Source organism: Diabrotica virgifera, chromosome 3 (assembly GCF_917563875.1).
Source record: "Diabrotica virgifera virgifera chromosome 3, PGI_DIABVI_V3a".
Lineage (NCBI taxonomy): Eukaryota > Metazoa > Arthropoda > Insecta > Coleoptera > Chrysomelidae > Diabrotica > Diabrotica virgifera.
The window spans coordinates 258,067,896-258,092,941 of NC_065445.1; the positions used below are offsets into that span (position 1 = coordinate 258,067,896).

At 30.2% G+C, this 25,046-nt stretch overlaps 1 protein-coding gene across 1 annotated transcript in view; it reads left to right on the forward strand.

Moving 5' to 3' along the window:
- Positions 1-12,505, forward strand: part of LOC114329661 (putative ankyrin repeat protein RF_0381) — a 44,480-nt gene extending 31,975 nt beyond the window's left edge. Inside the window, exon 8 of the mRNA XM_028278841.2 lies at positions 12,154-12,505. Within this exon, the coding sequence (XP_028134642.1) occupies positions 12,154-12,390 (237 nt within the window). The 3' untranslated portion in view covers positions 12,391-12,505. The remainder of the gene's footprint in view (positions 1-12,153) is intronic.
- The last annotated feature ends 12,541 nt before the right edge of the window (positions 12,506-25,046 follow it).

Below are 25,046 nucleotides of genomic sequence, written 5' to 3' on the forward strand. Positions count from 1 at the left end.
GATTTTCATTTGTTAAATTTGCAATTTTTAAAGATTTTTAATTTTGCAGCTTAGGATATTGATTTTAGAGAAAAACTTTTTGATAGAAAGTTGTAGTAAATTAAAAAACCTACAATTTGAGCTACGGTAAGTTTAATTTCGTTTATAGTGGAGTCAATGAAGGTTTTCACCTCCAATTTCGTTGAACCTCCATCGATTTTCATGAAAATTGGTAAGTATGTAGAGGATACCTCAAGAAACAAAGGTGACATGGTTCCAACTTGCGCTTTTATCCTGGGGGGAGATGCCACCCCTTCTCGGGGGTGGAAATTATTTTATTAAAAATAATACCACTAATCGATAGAGGGACAAATTATAAGTAAAATTTGTTATATAAAGTTATTCCAATAAATCAATAGTTTTTGAGTTATTAAAGATCAAAAGTTTTGATTTTTCCTGAAAAAAATCCATGTTTTAAAGCAGTTTTTCATAAATAACTCAAAAACCATAAGTTTCTTCAAAAAAGTTGTTATTACCAAACTCGAATATAATATAAAAATAAATAAGCTCCTTATTCGAAAAATCCTTTATTACATATACAAAGTGAGTTATATGCAATTGAATATATATATTTTTTCCGCGAGTACTCAAATCTTAGTATTCAAGCTTAAATAACAGGAAAACAATGCACTTTATTAAATATAGATACTGAACATTTTAATAAAGTACTTAAAGGAAACTATCAAAAAGCTATATAAGAAGTCGATAGCATCAAAATTAAGCAAGTTATGATGGAAATAAGAGGACCCTTTCAGATTTTTTAGGGAAGAATGAAAAATGAAACATACGTCATTTCCACAAAAATTAAAATTTATAGTAACCCATTTAAAACTTTATTTATTTTAGCATGAGTAATAACTTCAACAATTTTGACCGGTTTAGAATGCATATTTAAAAAAAAATACGATTAAAAAAAAGAATTTTTCAAATTTTCGTGAATTTCATTTTCTTTTGATAATAACTCCAAAAATACTCGATATACTTAAAAAATGGTTCAGAACAAAATTTTAGTTTTAACTTTATTTAAGCTTTTTATTTTTTTAATATTTTTTTACGACAAAAAATAACCGAGATAGAAACATTTAAACCTAAATTTTACTGCGAGAACCATGTAACCGGGGCCCTTTCACCTTGTATTTAAAAAAAAATAAAGGATTTAGAAAATTATGTTTAATACAGTGTTATAAACCTTTTACTTAGCTTTGTAATGGTTTTTGGATAAATCTCATATTTCAAAAATTAACTTAGTTATTTTAAAAAAACCAATAACATTTTCTTTGAAAAAATTTTATAGCGGAGATTTTGTATATATACAGGTTGTGGGAAGTCCAATTAGTCGTTTGTTGTAGGAGATACGAAAAAAGTTTATTTAGGTGAGATTGGTGCATAGATAATATCAGAATTTAAATACATTTCCAAATATACAGGGCCACCCATATTGACAGGGTGAAACAAAATTATCTTTTGTTTAATGGAACACCCTGTATATTTTTATATTTTTGGATTCTCCTCTATGTTTTATTTCTTAAAATATCAGGTTTTGTGATGTTATACGAAGTAGTTTAAAAGATAATTACGTTTTTTTTCAAATTTCATAGCAATATTCACCCCCTGTATAATTGTAGCGATTTGACATCAGAAAATCAATTTATGTTCAAGTGATTTGTAATATAGTCTATTATTGTTAAAAATTATTAATCTAGCAAAACGTTTAATTTTAGCTAATACAGGGTTGGTCGAAACTGAATGAGTGTTTTCTCAAAGTTTGAGAGTATGAGTTTTCTCAAACAGAGAAGCCTGTAATGCCTGTAATGAGCATTGTAATGAAATGCTATTGTATGGCACTTTATTATTTCCCACCCTGCCAGTGAGAACTGAATTTATTTTTGAAATCCCTAACTTTATGTCTTTAATTATTTTAAATATTGTAAACGATTAAAAAACAATCAAATTAAATTGAAATGAATAACCACTGTATATCTTCCTCATTTACTTCATATTTAACGTAGCCTGTACCATAACATTGCACAGATTATTATGCCTGTATAACAACGATATACCATGAATGTGAATTCATACTTGAGAAATGTCCTATATCCAGTCTCACACAAAAAGGGATTCCTCATACATAATATACATGCAGACAAAATCAGCCAAAGTGATCTGCGATATCTAATGAAAGGTATGTTCCGTTTGTTTATAGAATTATACTTAATTAGATTTGCTTTAATTACTAAAATAAATAAATTTTCAATTATATTTTATGTATTTGTGGAAAAGGAAACCTAGCATTAGCGGCCACATTTCTATAACGGCCAATTGTTTTCTATTTTTAGTGGCCGTTATTGACAGGTTTTACTGTACCAGTAATATTTTATTAAATTATGAAACATTATTTAAATAAAAAATTTATAAACTTGATAAAAGAAAGTTTGCTTAGAATTTACTCCTCTATCTAATTATGGGGTTATTTTTAATAAAATAGTGTTCACCCATGAGAAGGGATAACGTCCACCCCCAGGATAAAAGCGCAAGTTGGTACCACATCATTTTTGTTTCTTGAGGTATTCTCTAACTACTTACCAATTTTCATGAAAATTGATGGAGGTTCAACGAAATCAGGGGTGAAAACCTTCAGTGACTGCCTTTTTGGAAATATAAAAGAATATTTTTTTTCGTGATTGTCGATTTGCTAATTTTCTGATTTTTGGTTGCTATAAGGTTTGAAAAATTAATAAAAATTAAAAATCATGCATATAAATGTAAAAAAATATTTATTTTACTTAATTAAACGAGATTGCTTGAGCCAGAATGCTGAAATCTGCATTTTTATCATTAAAAAAAAGGTGGATTTCACCCCTAAAATGCAGAAAGCACAACTTGGTGCCATATCACTTTTGTTTTTTGAGGTATCCTCTAACTACTCAACAATTTTCATAAAAATCGATGAAGGTTCAAAGAAATCGTGGGTGAAAACATTCAGTGACTACACTTTCAGAAATATAGAAGAATAAGGTTTTCGTGATTTTCGACTTGTTAATTTTCGGATTTTTGGTTGCTATAATGTTTGAAAAATAAAAAAAAAATGTAATTCATGCACATAAATATAAAAAAAAATATTTATTTTTCTTAATTAAACGAGATTACTTGCGCCAAAATGCGGAAATCTGCATTTTTTACAATTTAAAAAGTAGGGGTGTATTGCACCCCCAAAATGCAAAAGCGCAAGTTTATGCTATATAACTTTTATTGCTTGAGGTATTCTCTAACTACTTACCGATTTTCATGAAAATCGATGAAGGTTCAACGAAATAGGAAGTGAAAACTTACAGTGACTGCACTTTCAGAAATCTAAAAAATAATTTTTAAAAAAGTGGTGTATTTCACCCCTAAAATGCAAAAAGCGCAAGTTGGCATTATGTCACCTTTGTTCCTTGAGGTATCCTTTAACCAGTTACCAATTTTTATGAAAATCGATGGAGGTTCAACGAAATCTGAGGTAATAACTCATATCCACCTTCATTGACTTCACTATTATTGGTTATTGCAAAACAGCATGCGAAAGGTCCAAAATGGCCGTTTTTTACAATTGTGTTATTTATTGTACAAATTTATTTTTTTTTATTTTTTTTTTAAGTTTTAAAATGAAGATCTTTCAATTCCAAACATAAAAAAAAATTGCAAGACCGAATTAACGAATTTGTTGCTTAGATATTATAAATTGTTTATCCCAAGAGGTCAAATGTCGAAGGCTATAACTTTTTGAAGAAAAATCGTAGAGAGTTGTTGTAACATCCAATCTCCTTCTAAAGAGTTATATTTTCATATTCTGACGTAAATAAATGCGTAAATCATTTTTAAACCTCTAATTTTTGGGTTTGAAAATAAGGGGTCAAATTTCGTTATAAACATTTAGAGCTGAAGCGGCCCAGTACATCCTATGAGTTTTTAACTTACAGATTATTGTTGCTGAAGAGGAAACGAAGATTTATAAAAAAATAAAAAAATTCTACCGATTTAGTACAGATTTAGTGTGCAAGTACAGATTGCCATGATGGTCGCCAACATCCAAAACGGATAGTCACTACAAGAAGAAAAAGTTTTATATTGTATAATAAGAAGTAACATTATTATTATTATATTTATATAACAATGAAAAAATTAAAAATATAGTTATATATTTCATATATTATGTATCATTTTTGTAATATTATTTCTTCAGAAATGAGATTTCACATATAAAAGTTTATCAAGAAAAACAAATACAGTGGTAAATAGACTGTACATTATAATGGTAATATTATTAAATTGTTTTCTGTCAAAATTTAATACAAGTTACGTAAAAATTTTCCGAGCGCGCGGATTTGAAGCGAGCCGGGCGATTTGCAAAATTCGGACGCTCGCAAAAGCACCGATTTTAAAAATAATTTTTAATAATTAAATGTAACTATATTTTATAATTATTTTTAATTTAAGATAATATAAGTCTTTCTTTAGTCAATGACTGTAAAATAATTTAATAATTGTTATAAATAAAGGCACTACGATTTAAGAAAAAAGAAACAATTATCTCGGCTTCAGTTGGTTGTAGAAAATTTTTATTTTTTTATAAATCTTCGTTTCGTCTTCAGCAACAATAATCTGTAAGTTAGAAACTCAGGATATACAGGGCCGCTTCAGCTCTAAATGTTTATAACGAATATTGCCCCCTTATTTTCAAGCCCAACATTTAGCTCGGCTTCAGTTGGTCGTAGAAATTTTTTATTTTTTTATAAATCTTCGTTTCGTTTTTAGCAACAATAATCTGTAAGTTAAAAACTTATAGGATGTACAGGGCCGCTTCAGCTCTAAATGTTTATAACGAAATTTGCCCCCTTATTTTCAAACCAAAAAATTAGAAGTTTAAAAATGTTTTACGCATTTATTTACATCAGAATATGAAAACATAACTCTTTAGAAGGAGATTGGATGTTTCACCAACTCTCTACGATTTTTTTTCAAAAAGTTATAGCCTTCGACATTTGACCTCTTGGGATAAACAATTTATAATATCTAAGCAACAAATTCGTTAATCCGGCCTTACAATTTTTTTTTATGTTTGGAATTGAAAGATCTTCATTTTAAAGCTTTAAAAAATAAAAAAAATTATTTGTACAATAAATAACGCAATTGTAAAAAACGGCCGTTTTGGACCTTTCGCAGGCTGTGTTGCAATAACCAATAACCGAAATTAAACTTACCATAGCTCAAATTGTAGGTTTTTTAATTTACTACAACTTTCTATTAAAAAGTTTTTCCCTAGAATCAATATTCTTAGCTGCGAAATTAAAAATCTTTAAAAATTGCTAATTTAACAAATGAAAATCGCAATAACAAAAAAAGCTCACAATATTTTTGGTCACATTTTAGTAGAACATTTTTGGTCACATTAGAAGTTATTCCTGGCATCGTCCTTTACAACACCTGATAGGTTTCAACAATTCCTGAATTATATCCTGAAATCGACCTATTTTTCACCCACAGCCTGGAGTATATATTTTATAGCTCTATCGATGCAATTTAAAAAAATACAGATTTTTTTTTAAAATCACTGAAAAGGGGGGGCCATGAGTTGCAATTGTGACGTCGACATAAGCAGTGGCGTACTGAGCATGGTTCCGCGGAACCAGAGCCCAGGCCCCGCAGGGGCTCCTCTAACGCGATTTTTGCTTCTTTTGTTTCTTATTTGTTCGGGCATTTTGAACTACACAAGTAGACCCTGCGAAATGTAATTGGTTAATAAATTTTAATTTTTGTGTAGGTAGTTATAAATAAAAACAAAAAATATCTATTCATAAAAAAATTTGAAAACCAAATTTATTAAGAAACACAGAGATTGTTAAGAAGAGAGAGAGTAGCACCCTCATAACACTGCATAAATGTAGACAATTATAGTGGTAAGCATAATAAGGATAAAATATAGACACTAATTTATTTTTAAGAAAATGTCGTTTAATTTTTAATTGATATCAACTTCACCGATCCAAGGTTTATTTTTATATTTTTTATTTAAGGGTTTTATCTCCCTAGAGATTTGTATGTAATTATCTAACTTATTAATATATGTATCATATCCAATTTGAGAATCTATTTTGTTAATATAAATTTCACTCCAATGTTCATTTTTTAAAAGCTGTAGTAGTTTTCCGATATTGGTTTTTAATTTATTATGACTGGAGATTTAGATGTCTCATGTCAGTATGAAAAACGATTGGATTAATATTAATTTACTGCTTTAATAGTCCATTAACTCACGGTAAAATATTGCAAAACCTTCAAATCAAAAAAAGTTAAAGAACTGCTTGAATAGACATGAAATTTGGCATACACATAAGTAGCTAATATGTCAAAGAAAAAAGTGATATTGTGCCGATGTGTGATTTTGCTCAGGGGGTGGCTTTCGCCCCTTCTCGGGGTGAAAAAATATACGTTCAAAATAAGTCCTGAATTGGATGAACTAACTAATTCTAATCAACTTTTTTTCTATACTGTTTTTTTAACTAATGCAATACTTTTCGAGTTATTTGCGAGTGAAAATGTTTTTTTTACAAAAAAACAACATTTTCAGGCGCTTTTTCGCAAATAACTAAAAAAGTAACTGCTTGATTAAAAAAATACTACTAGCAAAAATATAGCATATAGCTTATCAAAAAGTGAAAAAAATGGAGTATATAGGTACATATAAAGGCTGTAGAACCGTATATAGAAGCAGGGTTGTAGCTAATAAAAAGTAAGTTCTTACTCGTCAATTTCCAAATCGAATATTTCAACGAGAAATAACCAAAAAATCAAGCAATTTTCGCGGGAAGGCTGATTTCAACTTTTTTTAACTTATTTAAAAAAAAAGCTTTATTTTTCTTTTTTCAAAATTTCTAACATGAAAAGTAAGTAAGTTACGATCAAACTAATGTTGGTCCCTTTTTTTTAGTAACAAATATCGTGAAAATCACCCTCAATTTAGGATGCGAAATGAAATTAATCGTTACTGCTTCACAAATTACTTTACTTATGTATTTTTAAGATTTGTAAGATTCATTGGTTCATAGTGCTTATTATTGAAAAGGCTGTAGTTAAATGGGCTAAACGAATCTCTAATCAGGAGTGTACACAAATGTTGAATACCCATACCTTAACAAATTTTTGTGTTCAGGAAAACAAAAAGTCCAAAATATTTACAATAGCAAAACTCATATTTTTTACTACTTGAGATTTTTGATAGCTACCAATAATTTTTAAGTTATTTAAAAAAAATTCATAATTAAAAAAACAATTTTTACTCAACCAATTTTTTTCAAAAATGAGAACTTTGGACCAATACCTAAAACTTACAGATCATATAAATAATACATGGGTAAGACAAGTAACTTGTGAAGCGGTAACGATTAGTTTCATTTGAGATGCTAATTGTGTGGTGATTTTAAAAAAAAATTTACCAAGAAAAGGGACCAACTTTGTTTTGAGCGTACCTTGTTTACTTTTGATGCTAGAAACTTAAAAAAAAAAACAGAAATTCAGCTTTTTTACACACTAAAATGTGTGATAAGTTAAAATATTCGATTTGGAATTTGACGAATAAGAACCTACTTTTCATTACCTACGACTCTGCTCCTACTGGGTCTACAGAGGACTTTTTGAGATATTTCCGAAAAATCGTCTAGAAACGTAGTTTTTTTTGTTAAATAATGAACATATGTATTCACTCGCAAATAACTCAAAAAGTATTGACTTAGTGAAACCAGTCTATGGAACTAAATTTGCTTAGAATTAATTAGTTTATCCAATTCGGGACTTATCTTGAACGTGTGTTTTTTCATTCCTGAGAAGGGGTGAAACTCACTCCCTGACAAAATCACACATCAGCACCATATCACTTTTTTCTTTGACATGTTAGCTATGTTTATACCAAATTTCACATCAATCCAAACGGTTCTTTAAAATCTGGAGTAAAAACCCAGGCAACCAAATAACGTTTACAAAACGTTGAAAAGACGTCATAATTATCACCAAACCACCACGTTTTTTCGACGTCGAAAGTCACGTGAATCTGTCCCACCATAATTGACGTCATTTTTATCATGTTTTAAATACGTGATTTCTAAAACGTAGTTTTTATGTCGTTTTTTAGATTATTTTTCATTTTATGGTTTTAAAGATACACAATAATTATTCGTATGGGCATTGTTGGTACTGCAATTTTTCATTTAACCGTTTTAAATTTAGCTTATAGGCTAAAAGTAAAACCAAATGGAAGACTCTCTAAAATGTATAGAATTACAGTACCCTCAATGCAACATACCTATATAGAATTTTCACTTTTTATATATACCTACTTACTGTGTCAAAATTGAAACAACATATAAACTAATAAATAATTTATTAACAAATAAACACCAAAACAAATTAAAACATAACCTCAAACCGTTTTCAAGAAGAATTATTGCATTAAACCTTAGATTAATGAAAACACCGAGATGTAACATGGTTCATTGCGCAGTGTGCCAAATTCTTCTTTATCCCTACCTACGCTATTCCACCAATTGGAGTGGACATTAGCATCGTATCGTGACGAGAACCGCCGATAATGTTCGAAGCTCATATTTTGTTTCGTGCCGTTGAAGGTTAACGCAAGCAATTAAATTGTGAATATCAAAATAGTTTCTGTTTTTTTTGTGATTTTAGTGTCAAAATGAGTCGATGTATTGTAAAACAATGTGTATACAACAAAACTAAAGTATGCCGACGTGATAAAAGAAGTATTCATTTGTTTACGTAAGTATTGAACAGTATTTAAATTCAAATGCCGCGCCGGTTTGTTTACATTCGACACCAGGGCCAGGGTGGTATTAGGCCCGATTGTTTGTAATTGTAAAAAGTACCGAGTTACTTATTTTAGCATTGTATTGCTTTGTTTATTTTTTTATATATGTATATGCTCAAGATGTCGAAGTCTGTTAGTTGTTTATTCTAAATATATATTAATGCAATGTAATATAACTTAAAAAAATATTAAAAAAATTTAGACACCATATTTCATCAAACTTCTCACATAATCATTATACTGGGTGATAAAGTAAATAAAGCATGTAAACATAAGTTAGTCATTATTACTGATTAATACAGTTACTTTTGATACATTACTTTAATTTGATGGTGTATAATCAAGAGTGTGTGATATTATGGATATGTAGATTATGGAGTTGGATTGTCATTCAATTGCCAAGGAAGCAATAGTATTTATGTTAGTATGTATTAATAGCTCTTGGAAACTTCCCGTAGGGTATTTCTTAATTGATTCATTAACTGGCAAACAAAAACAAAATTTAATATTACAATGCTTAAATTTGGTAAATCAATCTGGTGTAGAAGTGATATCTGATATAAGTAACTTTTGATGGTGCATAAAATAATGTGACAATGGTAAAGGAGTTAGGGTGTAGTTTTCAATTAAATTCATTAAAATCTACATTTACTTTACAAAATTCAAATAAAGAAATTGCAGTTCTGTTCGACCCGTGTCATATGATAAAATTATTAAGAAACACACTAGGAGATAAACTAATTTTAGTTGATGATAATGGTGAAACTGTAGAGTGGAAATATATTAAGGGATTAAATAAACTCCAAGCGGAAGAGGGGGTTCATTTACGAAATAAACTTAAAAAATCTCATATTAATTATAAAAAACAAAAAATGAAAGTAAGGTTGGCAACACAATTATTTAGTAACTCTGTGGCACATGCTATTGAATATTCAACACAAGTTTTACAGTTACAACAATTTAGTAACTCTGCTGCTACGGTCAATTTTATTCGTATCTTAAATAATTTGTTTGATGTTTTTAATTCTAGAAATATGTCACAAAAAGATTATAAAAAGCCTTTAAATACAGAGAATTATATCAAAATAATGACTTTTTAACCGAAACTGCTGAATATTTAAAATCATTAACTTTAGTTAACGGGGTAAAGCTTTGCGAAAGCAAGAGAAAAATGGGAGTTTTGGGATTTCTATTTTGTATTAATAGTCTTCAACATTTGTACAAACAATTAGTGGAAACAAATTTATTAGTGTATATTCCAACCTATAAATTAAGTCAAGATCAGAACTTTTTTTTGGGTTAATTAGATCAATGGGGGGTTATAACAATAATCCAACTGCTAAACAGTTTAAGGCAGCTTATAAAAAAATGTTAAAACATTTAGAACTAAGGGATAGTTTTAGGGGAAATTGTATTCCTTTAGAACTGATTACAGTTATGGCTCCTGAAAAAATAATTAATAAGTCTTGTGGCAGAGAACGAATTGCTGAAGACGAATGTGTTGATGAAAACGATGACATATCCAATACGAATTTTATATCACTTCAATTAAGGAACTTATCATTTACACATTACAAGAGAGAAGTTATTATATACATTTCAGGATATGTCGTTTATAAAATATCGAAAATTTTGAAATGTGAAGACTGTGTAAACGCATTTATAGGAGACCGAGCAGACTTGTTGACATCATTCATCAACCAAAGAGATACATTAAATTTAACTTATCCATCCAACGATGTTATTATTATTTGCTCTACTGCCGAAAAAGTGCTACAGTCCCACATAAACATTAATAAAAATATTAATGTTAATATTGTTAATGTCCAAATATTAAAAGAATTAACAGAACAATTATTATTTAAGAACTTAAACAACCATTTCAAACATTATTCCTTTTTAGAGTCACATTATTCCAATTTATTAAAATTAATAATTTTCACCTACATTAACGTCCGAATTCATCATTATAATAAAACAATTATAGATACTAGTAAAAGTAAAAGAATTTTTCATAATAAAATGACATATTCTCTGGACAATGAAAATATTTTTTAGTTTTTGATCATTGATTATTTTTATTGTAAAACTTTATGTTGTTTTTTGTGATTAGTCAATACGATTAGTGTAATTAGTTAAGTAAGTGTATATTAATTTGTGTTATATTCGGAACTAATTCAATAAATATTATTAATTATTCTGAATCCAACTCTGTTTCGTTTATGTAGAAGCTCCCCACTCCTGCAATTCTGTTTAGAAACAAGGCAACATTCGCGCAGCTATCCAAATAGGTTCATGTTACATCTCGGGCTTCTTAAATCTATGCATTAAACTAACTCACTTGAGAAAAACGAATGAAAATCTCTTAATTAACACGTTTCTTCAACTAAATATCTAAATGAAAAGTCTTATTTTACCACACAAAGCACGTAAACAATAAATGAAAAACTTCTTATGGAAATTGTTTGGAGTCATAAGCATTAAGTCTTTAAGCTCCTCCCAATTTTGTGACGTCAGACTTAGGCTGTCTGAAATAAAAACGTGTTTTTAGACGTATTTTAACGCCATTAATCTTACGTATTTAAAACAGAGACATGTTAAGGGTAGACCTGGCTAGTCATATGCCACTCAATGCATCGAGGTGTAACGCCGACATAGGATTGAGTGGTCTAGCCATCTTTGTCTGTCACATGCGCGGGATCGCTTGGTTAAAAGAGATAGATAGACCACCGATCGACTGTTTCCATGCTGTTTTCGCGTTACGCTTTTTTGGTGAGTATGCCGTGTCTACGCTTACTATGTCAATGATTTAAAATCACCTACAAAAGACGTTTATACGACGTAATCTTCAAACACGTGTATATATTCAACCAAAAACTGACGTTTTCTCGACGTTCTTGACGTCACTTGGTTGACTGGGAACCGTGAGTAAAAGGAACTATAAATTAGCTTGAGTTTTTATAAAAAAAATGTATGATACGTTTTATGATATATGGTGATTTATATTCAATGTTTATTAAAAACTTTTGATATACAATGTGTGGTTTTATTGGGCAGGCGGGCTCGCATCCCAACTGGAACCAGGGTCCGCTGATCTATTAGTACGCCACTGGACATAAGGGCCTCGACTCTAAACGACGCTTTACTACGTAGGATAGGGAGGGTATTAAAAAACCCAAATTTCTTACGACGTATGTTGTTTATGGATGTTTCCTTGTTATTATGACAATATTAACAATTTCTTCTTTTTTTTTTAGGTGTACGGAGGATTTAAATTGTCCGATATGGCCTGGGATCCGCGTGCGTTGCGGACGAAATCCCCCGACTCTGCCTGTGATTTTCTTATTAGCGTTAAAACGAACCCTTTGAATTTAAGAGAGATGTGTCGAATAGCGATTAGAAAACAAATCGGGGCCAAAGGACTGAGATCTAAAATTTTAGCACTGCCTTTACCTACGATGTTACAGAGGTATCTAACGTTAGAAATATTATAAGATTATAACGATCTCATCAGTGTAATTTCGATGTAACTCTAGTCATTAATGTATTTATTGTTTGTTTACTTTTTACTTTCAGTATTTATTCTAATATAGACTGTATGAAACCAAAGATTGTTTTATTTTAGTTTTTTTCCAAGCTAGTTTTTACCTGTGGCGTACTCATGGACGATTCTATATAGGTACTCCATACTCCAAACAATTTAAAAATGAACTTTTCTCGCCTTTTGTTCGGCAAACTTATTTATTAAAGCATCTATAGCTGAAGATGATTTAAATTTCTCCAGATTTTCAGTTTTTATAGACTGTAATGACAAGTCTGGCAGTCGTTCCTATTCCATAGAAGTCCTGAGTTTTTAATCGATTTCTATTTTGAAAAACTTGTTTCAGCTCCGGCAGTAGGTGGTTACCGGAAGGGATAAAACAGAAAACATGCTGGTATTACCTCATTACTTTCGAAAAATTGGATGCAGGGTTATTATATTTATACAAACTGGAACATGAAGTAAAAACCACTTCTATGTAAAAGGTATATTTACTAAAAATTTTTAGAATCCCAATGGATTCAATAAAATGAGTTCATCAGAACGTTTTCAAACCTATCGGTCCATCATCAGTGATTTGAATACTTGCAAAATAGCCCCAGAACCAAACAATGGTTGTGATTATAAATAAATCTACATTATGTTGAAATAAATTTAAAATGGCTAAACGCCGATGTTAAAGGATTAAACCTCTGGGAACATGGTGAAACTCTACCCGAGGACCCAATCAACCATCTTCGGTCAACGATGACTACTAAGACTTAATGTAGATTATATATAATGTAGATACTACATAATGTAGATTTATTTATAATCACAACCATTGTTTGGTTCTGGGGCTATTTTGCAAGTATTCAAATCACTGATGATGGACCGATAGGTTTGAAAACGTTCTGATGAACTCATTTTATTGAATCCATTGGGATTCTAAAAATTTTTAGTAAATATACCTTTTACATAGAAGTGGTTTTTACTTCATGTTCCAGTTTGTTTAACTATAAGGTATACAGCCAATCCAGGGAACTACCCCTTTTTTAGTTTATTATATTTATATTATAGGTTGTTTATATTATACTAATAATTCTGTAAGTTCTTTAATATATTGAATTTTATGAACTTCAGTTTGCAAGCAGATTTTTAAAGCAAGTAACTCTTCATAAAGATCAAATGAAATGTCTTTATCGTATAATTTAGCAATCAGTCTTTGGACTTGCTTTTTTATAATTTCTTTTGGAAAAGATAAAAGTTTTTCGGGTTGTAATACTTCAAATGTATTACTTAAGAGAAAACAGTAGCGATCAACAGGTAGCGAAAACGCGTTCCAAGATTGCGGCTGTAATTTTTAATATTTTTTCGAGATATTTGGCACACATATTCGTAATATAATAGAGAATGGCGGTACAGAGCCCAATTTGAAAAATATATTAATATGTGGAAATTACTCTGTAATTAAATACAATATTAAAAAAACGAGCCTGTACCGCCATTAAGAAGAACAAAAAAATACACTTTCTTCAAATAAACTTTTTTATCCGATGCCTAGATTTTGTGTCATTTTGGAACTACTAAAATTTTTTATTTCATTAGTAGTTCCAAAATGACACAAAATCTAGGCATCGGATAAAAAAGTTTATTTGAAGAAAGTGTATTTTTTTGTTCTTCTTAATGGCGGTACAGGCTCGTTTTTTTAATATTATATTTAATTACAAAGTAATTTCCACATATTAATATATTTTTCAAATTGGGGTCTGTACCGCCATTCTTTATTATATTACGAATACGTGTGCCAAATATCTCGAAAAAATATTCAAAATTACAGCCGCAATCTTGGAACGCGTTTTGGCTACCTGTTGATCGCTACTGTATCACCTTAAGTCACAGAGATTAGATTTTGAAATCTTTGTTTGGTTAGAAGAAATCAATATATTTAAACAACAATAATATATTTAACCCTGAAGTACGTCTCCGGGTCTGAAATCCTGTCATCTTCTGATAACTCATCAAAAAAATCGCTTTGCTACTTTTCGTCTTTTATTTTTAAAAATAGTTGTTACCCTCCCCTTTTTTACTAGGTTTTTGAGACTCGTTTATCACATCATAAAATTAATTTTAATTTCTTCTTTCCTGCAGCCTATTTAAAAGATTACTTAGTAGCATACCAGCTTACTGTACAATATTATTTTCTTGCTATAGATGTAGAGCTTTAGAAACAGAGTTGATTATTTCAAAAAATGATGAAAAATAGACGACAATTTTCCAAAACTAATTATATTTCTATTTTTATCACGTTCGTCTTTTGTAGTAGAAATTAAATTTATTTTATACAAAGTTTTTATTTTAAATAAATATTTTTTTATAGCCGATAAAGCATCGTACATTCAACACCATCTAGTAGGACATACTTTCTTGAGAGCAACTTTATATATTTTATACATACACTACATTTAGATAAATCAATTCCAGTGTTTTCACAAATTTCAGTGTGATTCTAATTGAGACAGTCACCAGATGTCACCACTATTTCTATCAGAGTCGCAACGCCACGCGTAACTACGATAATTCCAAAATGCATAGACACCAAGAAAGATACGATCCTATTCATAACACCCCAACTCGCATAAAGAAAAATAAATGTATGTATGGAAGAATATATTTCTTCTCTTCTTTTAGTGCCTATTCGTTTCGAATATTGGCGATAATTCTGGCTATAATTATTTTATTAACTGATGCTTTAAATAGATTAGTTGTTGTTGTGGAGAACCATTTCATCACGTTCTTTAATCATGATATTCCTCTTCTCCCAATTCCTCGCTTTCCGAATACTTTACCTTGAAGGATTACCTTCAGTAATCTGTATTTAGTGCCGTTTCTCATTATGTGTCCGAGATATTCTAACTTTCTCCTTCTAATGGTATACATCACTTCTCTTTCTTTGCCCACTCTTCGTAATACGGTCTCGTTGGTTATCTTGTCCGTCCATGATATCCTTAGGATTCGCATGTATAGCCACATCTCGAAGGCTTTTCAAGTTTTTTCTCCATTGCTTCAGTGAGTGTCCAGGATTCAACTACGTTATACAATATTGGGAAGATATAACATCGTAGGAGCCTTATTTTTATCTCCAGATTAAGGTTGTGGCTTTTAAAGAGTTTGGCAATGTTATTGAATGCACTCCTAGCCTTCTCTATTCTACATTTTATTTCTTGTGAGTGATCCCATTGTTCGTTTACTATTGTTCCAAGATAGTTATACTGTTTTACTCGGACCACTGGTGTATTATTGATAAGTAGTTGGGCGTCTTTAATTTTATTTTTGCTGATGATCATAAATTTAGTTTTTGATATACCTATTTACTTGAAGTTCAAATCTTTCACTTACTTCATTTACTTTGTTTATTAGTTGCTGTAAACTGTTCAAAGTGTCTGCAAAAATAACGGTATCGTCTGCATAGCGGATGTTCTTTAGGCGTTCTCCATTTAGAAGTATTCCATGTTTGCAATTTTCCAAGGCTTCACTAAACATTTCCTCTGAATATAGGTTAAATAATATAGGTGAAAGTATACAACCTTGTCTAACGCCTCGTAGAATCTGGATCGCTTCCGTTGGTTCACCTCCAAGATTCGTTCTTATTGTGGCTGATTGGTTCCAGTATAAATTTTGTATTGTACGTCGGTCTTTATCATCCATTTGGGCTTTTATTAGAAAATCCATCATTTTTCGGTGTTGAACTGTATCAAATGCTTTTTGGTAGTTCACAAAGCAGGTGTAAATATCGCAAGTCATATCTCTGCATCTTCGAAATAAAACCTGTAGACTAAACAGTGCATCTCTTGTACCTACGCCTTTCATGAATCCAAACTGTGTCTTGTATTCTCTCTTCGCATAGCTTGTATATTCTACGATGTATAATTTAAAAAAAAATGTTTTAATGTATGGCTCGTTAGACTTATTAGCCTATATTCTCCGCACTTTTTCGCTCCCTGTTTCTTTGGTAAGGTAATAAATTCTGAAACTAGCCAATCTTTTGGGATATTGCCTGTGTCATAGATATTATTGAAGATTTTACATAGTATTCTTAAAGATTCATCATCAAAAAGTTTAAGAAATTCAGATTGTACTCCGTCTGGTCCTGGAGCTCTACCTTCTTTTAGTGATATTATGGCTGCTCTTATTTCTGCCACTATAGTTTATTTTTTAACCAAGAGGAGTAAACTAAAACGACAGATTCACACCCAAGAAAGTCACTAGAATAGTAACCAAATACATCTTCTTTTTTGGTTGATCTAGTCGGCCCTCAACGGTAATCCATAAATATTATATTAAATTAACACGTCGCTAAAGAGTTCCAATAACAACTGCTTTTTATATAAAATCAGACTAACAATCTAAACATTAAAGGAATAACACAGAAAACATAAAAATCACCTATATAACTTAATTAACCTATGAAATGTCACTAGTGTCAAAATTTGATAAATATCATTAGTGTCAAAATTTTATAAGAGTGGAGTAAACTTGCCTGCGGTTGGACCAATTACAAACAAGAAATATAGCGCGGTAAATTTGAATCACTCCTCTTGGTTAAAAAACAAACTATAGTATATGTGGTCCTGTTTCCGTAGGTATTGGGGACTGGTTCTCCCTCTCATCAAAAAATAAATTTCGTATGTAATTTTTCCAGGTATTATTGATACTCTTTGTCCACGATTATCTCTCCATTGTCATTAACAAGTTTACTTATTCTTCTGTTTTTACATTTGGCTGTAATTTCTCTTGCCTTCTTATGCATGTTGAAGTCGTCGTATTATTTTGCAGAATTTCGATTTCTTGGTATTTTTTCTCCAGTTCTTTCTGTTTGATTTCTCTGATCTTTCTCTGTATCTCTCGCTGTAATGTACATGGAGTTATCGTTCTTATTTTTCCTTCTTTCTTCCATTAGTTGCAGAGTCTCTGTCGTCATCCATGTCTTATTCTTACCTTCTTCGTTCTTCATAAAATTGTCTTTAATGTCGTCTATCGTTTTATTAAGGGATTCTATCTTATCTTCTGTGCTTTCCGTTGTATTATTGATTTCTTTGAATTTTCTATTTAATGTTTTGCTGACTATTTCTTTTACTTCGCTACATTTCAGTTTTCTCATGTCATGTTTTTTTACAGTTTTTCTCATGTCATGTCCACTAAAGGATTGTGGTCAGATTGAATATCAGCGCCTGGATAGGTTTTAACACTGTTGAAACTACTTCGATATCTTTTGTTAACAAGTATATAGTCTATTTGATTTCTTATAATAATAACGTCTTCTCCGTTGTCTCTAGGTGATTTCCACATATACAGGCATCTAGGTGGTAGTTGATAAAATGTGTTTAGCACGATTAAGTCATGCTCAGCTGCAAAGATACTCATTGTTTCTCCGCGTTGATTTCTCTCTCCTAATCCATGTGCACCAATACGTTGACCTTTTTTTCCGTTACCTATTTTCGCATTGAAATCTCCCATGACCATAAGGAGTTCGTGTCTCGGTATATCTCTTATAAGGTTGGCTTATTTGTTTGTAGAATTCTGATATTTCTCCATCACTGTGGTCTGCTGTGTCTGTGTGACGTATTTATTTATGTAACAGGAGGATTCTATCGTTCACTGGTATGAAGTTGTTGACATATTTGGCTATACTTTTATGTATGGTAATTCCAACTCCATTTTCAGATCCTGAATAGTATACTCTGTAGTCTTCTATGTCACAATAACTTGAGTCAGGCCACCTCATTTCGCTTGTGCCCATTATTTTCTTGCGTTCCATTTCTTTTGATTGCGCATTGGATTTTTCCCGATTGAGCCATTGTCCTAACGTTCCAAGTGGATATCTTCTTCAGACAATTCGTGTGAATTTTTTTTAAAGGTGTGTTATTGGGTATTTCACAGGGATTTTGCTATTAACGATCTGGGAGGCCCTGTGGTAATGGGAATGACCTCTCTTGCCGGATTTTGGTCTCCGATGTCCATGATCAGTAAGCGAATTTGTATTGAGTTGTACAGCCATTATGATTGTACTAGAGATATCCATATGGATCTTTAATATAGTGGTTTCTCGTTGCCTTCTATATTCTTATGCCGTTGACCAAACCATTGATTCTTCCGCCTTTGGGGCCGGTTTCTCAGCCCCAGGACAAAAGAGTGCCCTACCACCTAATGACCTTTCGGCATTTCCTAATCTCTCCAGAGCTTTTAATATATGTAGAAATTGAATTAATGATGTCATGCTACTATACATAGGTAATATAATTTCTATCTAAAATCTTTGTATCTAAAATACACACTGATTATATTGTAACATTTACTTAGAAAGTTGCAAATTTACAGTAGATACTTAAAATTACAAAACTAAATTTTTATCTTCTAAGATTATGTAATAACTTTATTTAATTGTAGTTTCTATTTACAAAAAATTAATCTATTGATATAATCATAATATAAAATATTTATCTACAATATGCTATCAAAAATAAAGCGTAACATAATTTGGAAATTATAGTTCCTTTTGCATTGTCCATGTAAATAAACCTTCTTCTTTAATAGTAGACGTAAGCCTATATCCCAGTTTACCCAATGCAGCTATGATTGGCAGGGGACCTCCTGGTATTTTGCTCCAACTTCCTCCTTGTCGAAAATAATAACCTTTATCTTCGTGTGTATAAAATTGATTCATCAAAACTGTTTTATCTTCCTCATTTAAGCATATAACATAACCATATGATCCATCTATTGTTCCTTCAACAACCGCAAATTCATAAGTTCTTGTAGCCATGACTACGTTAGTGTGTCAATTTATCTATATTAAAATCTCTTCAAAATTTAAGAGCTTAACTGATTTGCGCTGTGCCACGCTCTACACTAAAAATTGAATATCGTTGAATCGAATTTTAACGATTTGGATGCAAACTACTGCCACAGTATAAGCTAATATTGCTTTTATCGATTGCAATATTGCCGGAGTTTCAATATTTCAGGTAGACTAACAATTTTTATTGAGAATTTGAAATAAAAAATATGAAAAAAAAAAAATTTTTAAGAAACGCTTTTTGGTTACGTGACTAAAATTAAAAATATAAAAAAAGAATGTGTGTGTACTTTGTACGCACGTAAGAAGATATTCTTCTATTATATAATAGGTAATTTAAACGAAGTAAATATACTTAAAAGGTTATTTGTACTTATTTCGTTTAAAAATCAAACTAACTTTCTTATCTACCACTTTCAAAAAAGAAGAATATCTTCAAAAACTATATAATAATATACTTACAATCATAAAATCTATAAAAAAAAATAAAAAAAATAATAACTTGCTTGGGGCTTGAACCCACTTCACGTCTACCGCGCCGTACGAAAGTTGACGCCACTTCAAACTGCACCAAACTCTCGTATACGTCATGTGGGAATATACACAAACTAAACGTTTACACCATAAATTTATATGAATTTAATCAAATTATTAGTTTGATTTTTGTCGAAATAAAGTACAACAAAATATAGAGTAAGAAAACGATATATGAGATGAAGATTTGTAGAAAGTTTGTTCGTAATCAGATTATGTAAATTAAAGCATTGCCTACTAATAGGTAACTACATTATTTTGTTTACATTTTCCAAATAGATAGGTATTGAAACTATTAGATATTTCCAACTGAAACATTTAGAATTACGTACCTGCGGCTTTTCAAAACTATTTAAAAAGTCACTATAATTATAAATTTGATTTTATTTCTGTCCACACATCAATAAAAACTAATATTATACAATATTTTTGTTTACCGATAACCTCCATATTGAACAAAATTATTGACAGATCATTTCAAAATTTCAACACCCAATCAGAGCCCGTATAACAACTAATACCATACTGTCGGTGTGCGCATGCGCGCGGATCAATCAAATTTTACCCTCAATCGATTCGCCGCTAAAGAAGAATATCTTCAAAAAATCAACTAGAGCAAAAAATAAAAAAATTGAAAAAATTTAACACATTCGTCTAACATAATGTGTTTTGCTCTTATAGTTGATTTTTATATTTTTAATTTTAGTCACTCGTAACCAAAGAAAAGCGTTTCTTAAAAAAAATTTTTTCATATTCTTTTATCGCCAACCGTCACTAAAGTCATTCATTATTGTACTCATTTGCCCTCATTTGCGGCAGTAAAGTAGCACTTTATTGTACTGAAAGAAGAATTTTACTTTACCTGCCGCGATTAATCAAATTAAGAGAGATTGAATGTATAAGTGGTCGATGGCAGTAATCGAATGGCGAGTATTTGAGTGGAGTTAAAATTTAATTTAATTATTAAAAATATTGTACGCAATTTGCTATATTATCAATTAAATTTATGTCAAAAAGTGAAATTCTGTAGTATTTTGTAATTATATTCATATAAAATAAATTAAAACTTTACCGATTTAGTAATTATTCAATATTGATAACTATATCGATTAAAAATCGAAAGCGGCCATCTTGCAAGTTATCTGTCATCACTGCCATGAAATTATTTATTATGACGTCTAAAATTTTGAAAGTTCTTAAAATGTAAATTGCAAGTAAATGTTACAACCAATATCAAATTATGTTGGCAAATATTATTTTATATCAATAAAAAATATTTTAGCCGATTGTCAAATATACCAGCAAACGAGAAGTAAACTCAACCTTCCCAGGGACATATCAGAGCTTCTTTAGAGACAATACAAATATCAACAATATATCATAACACAGTTTTTAACGGAATTATGAATAAAAGAAATTTAATTGTATCACAAATTTTTCAGGTATACTTTTTGTTAGTACATTATGTATTTACTATTTATTATTATGTATTTATTATGTATTACTATTTATTATGTATTTATTATAATCTCTTTTTATTTTTAATATCTTTTTATATACTTGGTTGGTGTCACTGACTCCGCAAATTTTGTAATCCATTTTAAAAATAGTTCTAGGCTACCTAGACACCTGAAATTTTCAGGATAGCTTAGAAATAGCTAACAATGCAATATTTAACTGCTATTATACAGGGTAATTAATTATTAGTGGGGTGAAGCTCCGTAGATCCGTTATAGTAATAGATAGCGATAATACTTAATAACAAAAATTGTAGCGAACTTTGAGCTTCACATTACAAAATTAGCTAGAATGTTACTGATTAGAGTGTTCGATAAAATAGTGGCAGACCAAACTTATGTTTTTTTTTAAATAGAACACCCTGTATTTTATTTTATATTCGAAATCCTCATAACTTTTCGATTACAAAAATATAAAGGTTTGGTATGTTATACGGGGTATTTATAAAGTTATAACCAATTTTATATGAAAATCGTAACAAGTTTAACTACCTGTATAAATAAAAGCAAGCACAAGGTCAATGGTTTATTGACGTCATATTTTTTTATTTATTGTCAAAATTTTCGTAAATGTTTGTTTTGCTAATTTTGTTTATATTGAATACAGGGTGAGACAAAACGCAAGTACATTATTTTCTCAGTAATTTTAAATAGAATACCCTGTATTTTATATCATTATCGAAAAGTACCATTACCATACTATAATTTTTGTATAACATTCCCTATGTGTACATTTATTAGTTTTCGAGATATTTTCATTTTTCAGAGCAAAATTATTAATAATTACGGGTCTAAATCTTTCCAAATTTTAAGTAAGCCATGACTGAATAATTGTCTAAAACTTACAATTTACGATTATTGATTATCAATATGTAATCAAAGTTGGCTACAATTTTTGTTATTAACTTTTATTACTATCTATTACTTATAATGGATCTACAAAGCTTTACTGACCAATCACGCTGTATGGATAAATCATTTTTTTTTAATTTCAAACTATTTTAAAAATGTGACTACTGCAATGATATTTTAAAGTACGTTAATAAATCGATATCTACAAATTGATGGTGCTTAAGTGGCATTAGACTGCAGATCGAGAGGTCCCCAGTTGGAACCCGGCTGTTGCGTATCTTTTGTTACTTGTTTTAATAAATAATTAAAATTTTATATACCTACTTAAAATTATATATACCGTTTTAAACAACAGTGGTATTTGGTATTTTAAAAAATACTATTTTATACTAGTGTAATTTTTGGAATTATAATTAAAAATAACAGTTAATACATCTACTAAAAATTTATATTTTATATGTTAATCATTATTTTCAAATATGTTGTGCCCTACATAAATATGTACATGTACAATAACAAAACCGTGATATTATAAAAAGTACTTTTTCTACTCTATGTCATATTATGTATAAGTTTTTAGTTTGTGAAAATTGTCATTATAGATAGCAGTTTTTTAAATGGGATTTACTTTTTCGCACTGTTTTTAACTTTCGCGTTGTCATGGTCGCAATCCTTATCTTTCTCGTTGTCATGGTAATGACAGTATGACCAATGAATTACAACAAAAGTTTTGACAGTTTTGTGGTTTGAAAGTAGTTAGAATTTTTAAATGTCAAAGTTCTAAAAATTGTAGAATAGAAATGAATTCCAGTGACGAAGAGTTACAGTTTTTATATTTGTTTATCGTAGATAAAATATTGTATGAAACTGTACGTGAAGTACTTTTTGCGAACTTACGCGATTTATAGCACTCACTCCGTTGTCGCTCGTACTCTAAATATCGCGTGCGTTCGCAAAAAGCAAACTTAACGAACTGTTTCATAAAATAACTATTTTTATTAGAGTATAATTTTTGGAATTTTAAGCATTTTATCGTTAAATCGTTTATCGTTAAATAATTTTATATTCTTTCCTGTAAATAATAAAAAGGTTTTATTATAAAAAAGTTCTTTTTATAAAAGTGTAATTATTAATATGTATTTTCTATTGTTGTCGTTTATAATCCCAGTGGTTCGGACGACATTAAATTAAAAAAGTATATGTTGGCGATAAAATTTTGTATGCACCACGTCAGTAAAGACTCCTTATCGAACTCATCTGTTACTCGCCTCGCTTGCTACGCTCTCTCTTCTCGTAATATCAGACTCGTTCGATAAAGAGTCACTTTACTGGCTTGGTACATAAATAACTATTATTTTTTACTTTTTAGTCTTGCACTGTTCAAACATTAAAATATATCGTCACGTTTATTAAAATATGTATAAAACATATATTATGTACAAACATGAAAAGTAGTCGGAATCGGCAAAAAATTTGAAACTTTATTGTTTATTTATGAAGCATAACGTAAACAATTAACGTAAAAAGTGAAATTATGTATGGTTCATATAATTAGCTACAATCTGTAAAAGTTTCAAGTTTCTTCATTGTAAAAAACAAGAGAATTTAAGCATTTTCTATTAAAATCGTGTTTTTTTTTCATTTAAACAATTGAGGCTCTTAGAACACAAGGGGTGTAAGTGCAATTTTTAGGAAATTGGGTTAAATACAAAAATTGACTCCGAAACACATAGAAAACATGGTGACTTCAAACTTTCTACATAAACTAACAATAAAATGATCAAAAATGACATATTGAAAACATGCTAAGTAGTACCGTTGATTGATGTATGTATTGGAGGGTTGATACACCTCCAATACATCAACGGTAGTACCTACCTAATTTTTTTAAGTTTGTCTAGAACTTTGAACAAAGTTTTCTCAAAACTTGACACTTACACCCCTTGTGTTCTAGGGGCCTCAATTAATAAACAAAAAAAATTTATTGACTATTCGTTTTATGTTCCCGCGAATGCATATGTCTGCAAACTTTTAGTCATTTGCATTGAAGAAAAGGCAGTCAAATTAACGTCCAAAGATTTGACCCAAACGATTGAACTAAAGAAAAGCGTTTAATTAATTAATACGCCAAAACGAATTCTAATGTTAATTGTAGCACAAAACGTCTCTATCGGTGATTTTTCTAAGACCACGATAAAAACACGAATTTTTTGAATTCGAGTTTTGGTTGAAGTTTTGTTTCGTATCGTATAGAAATTTGACACGAATAAGCGCCGATTTTTATATAAACAAAAATAAAATGATATTTAAAATACCATTTTATATCCTACCAGATTAAAAACAATGGAAAACCTTCTCTGGTTACACCATCCGAGGCTTCTAAAAATTGAAGCCATGCGGATTCTGAGACTATAGAAAGATGAGGGAATTTTATTGTTTATAATCCACGTCCCGTCTGCTCAGGCGGTCAATTTCCAGCGAGAATGGTTCCCTTAGTACTCCAAATAGAGTAAAAATATAAATTAAAAATGAATAAACATTTTCAATTTCGTTGCAACCCGAAACCGCAGTCGCATTATATTTCTAGTTCAATCAGAGAGTACAGCAAGAATCTCCACCGGTTTCGGGACTTCTTAGCCCCTCATCAGGAGATACATATGCTCTTCTCTCTGAATGAACTAGAACTAGGATAATACTTCTCGCGACTGCGTTTTCGAGTTGCAACGAAATTGAAATTGTTTATTCATTTTCAATTTATATTTTTACTCTATTAAGGGCCGGTTGTTCGAACGCTAATCAACATTGATCACTATCAAATATTTAATTACTGTCACAACTGTCAATGTCAACTTTGGTTGGGTTGCTGAAAAC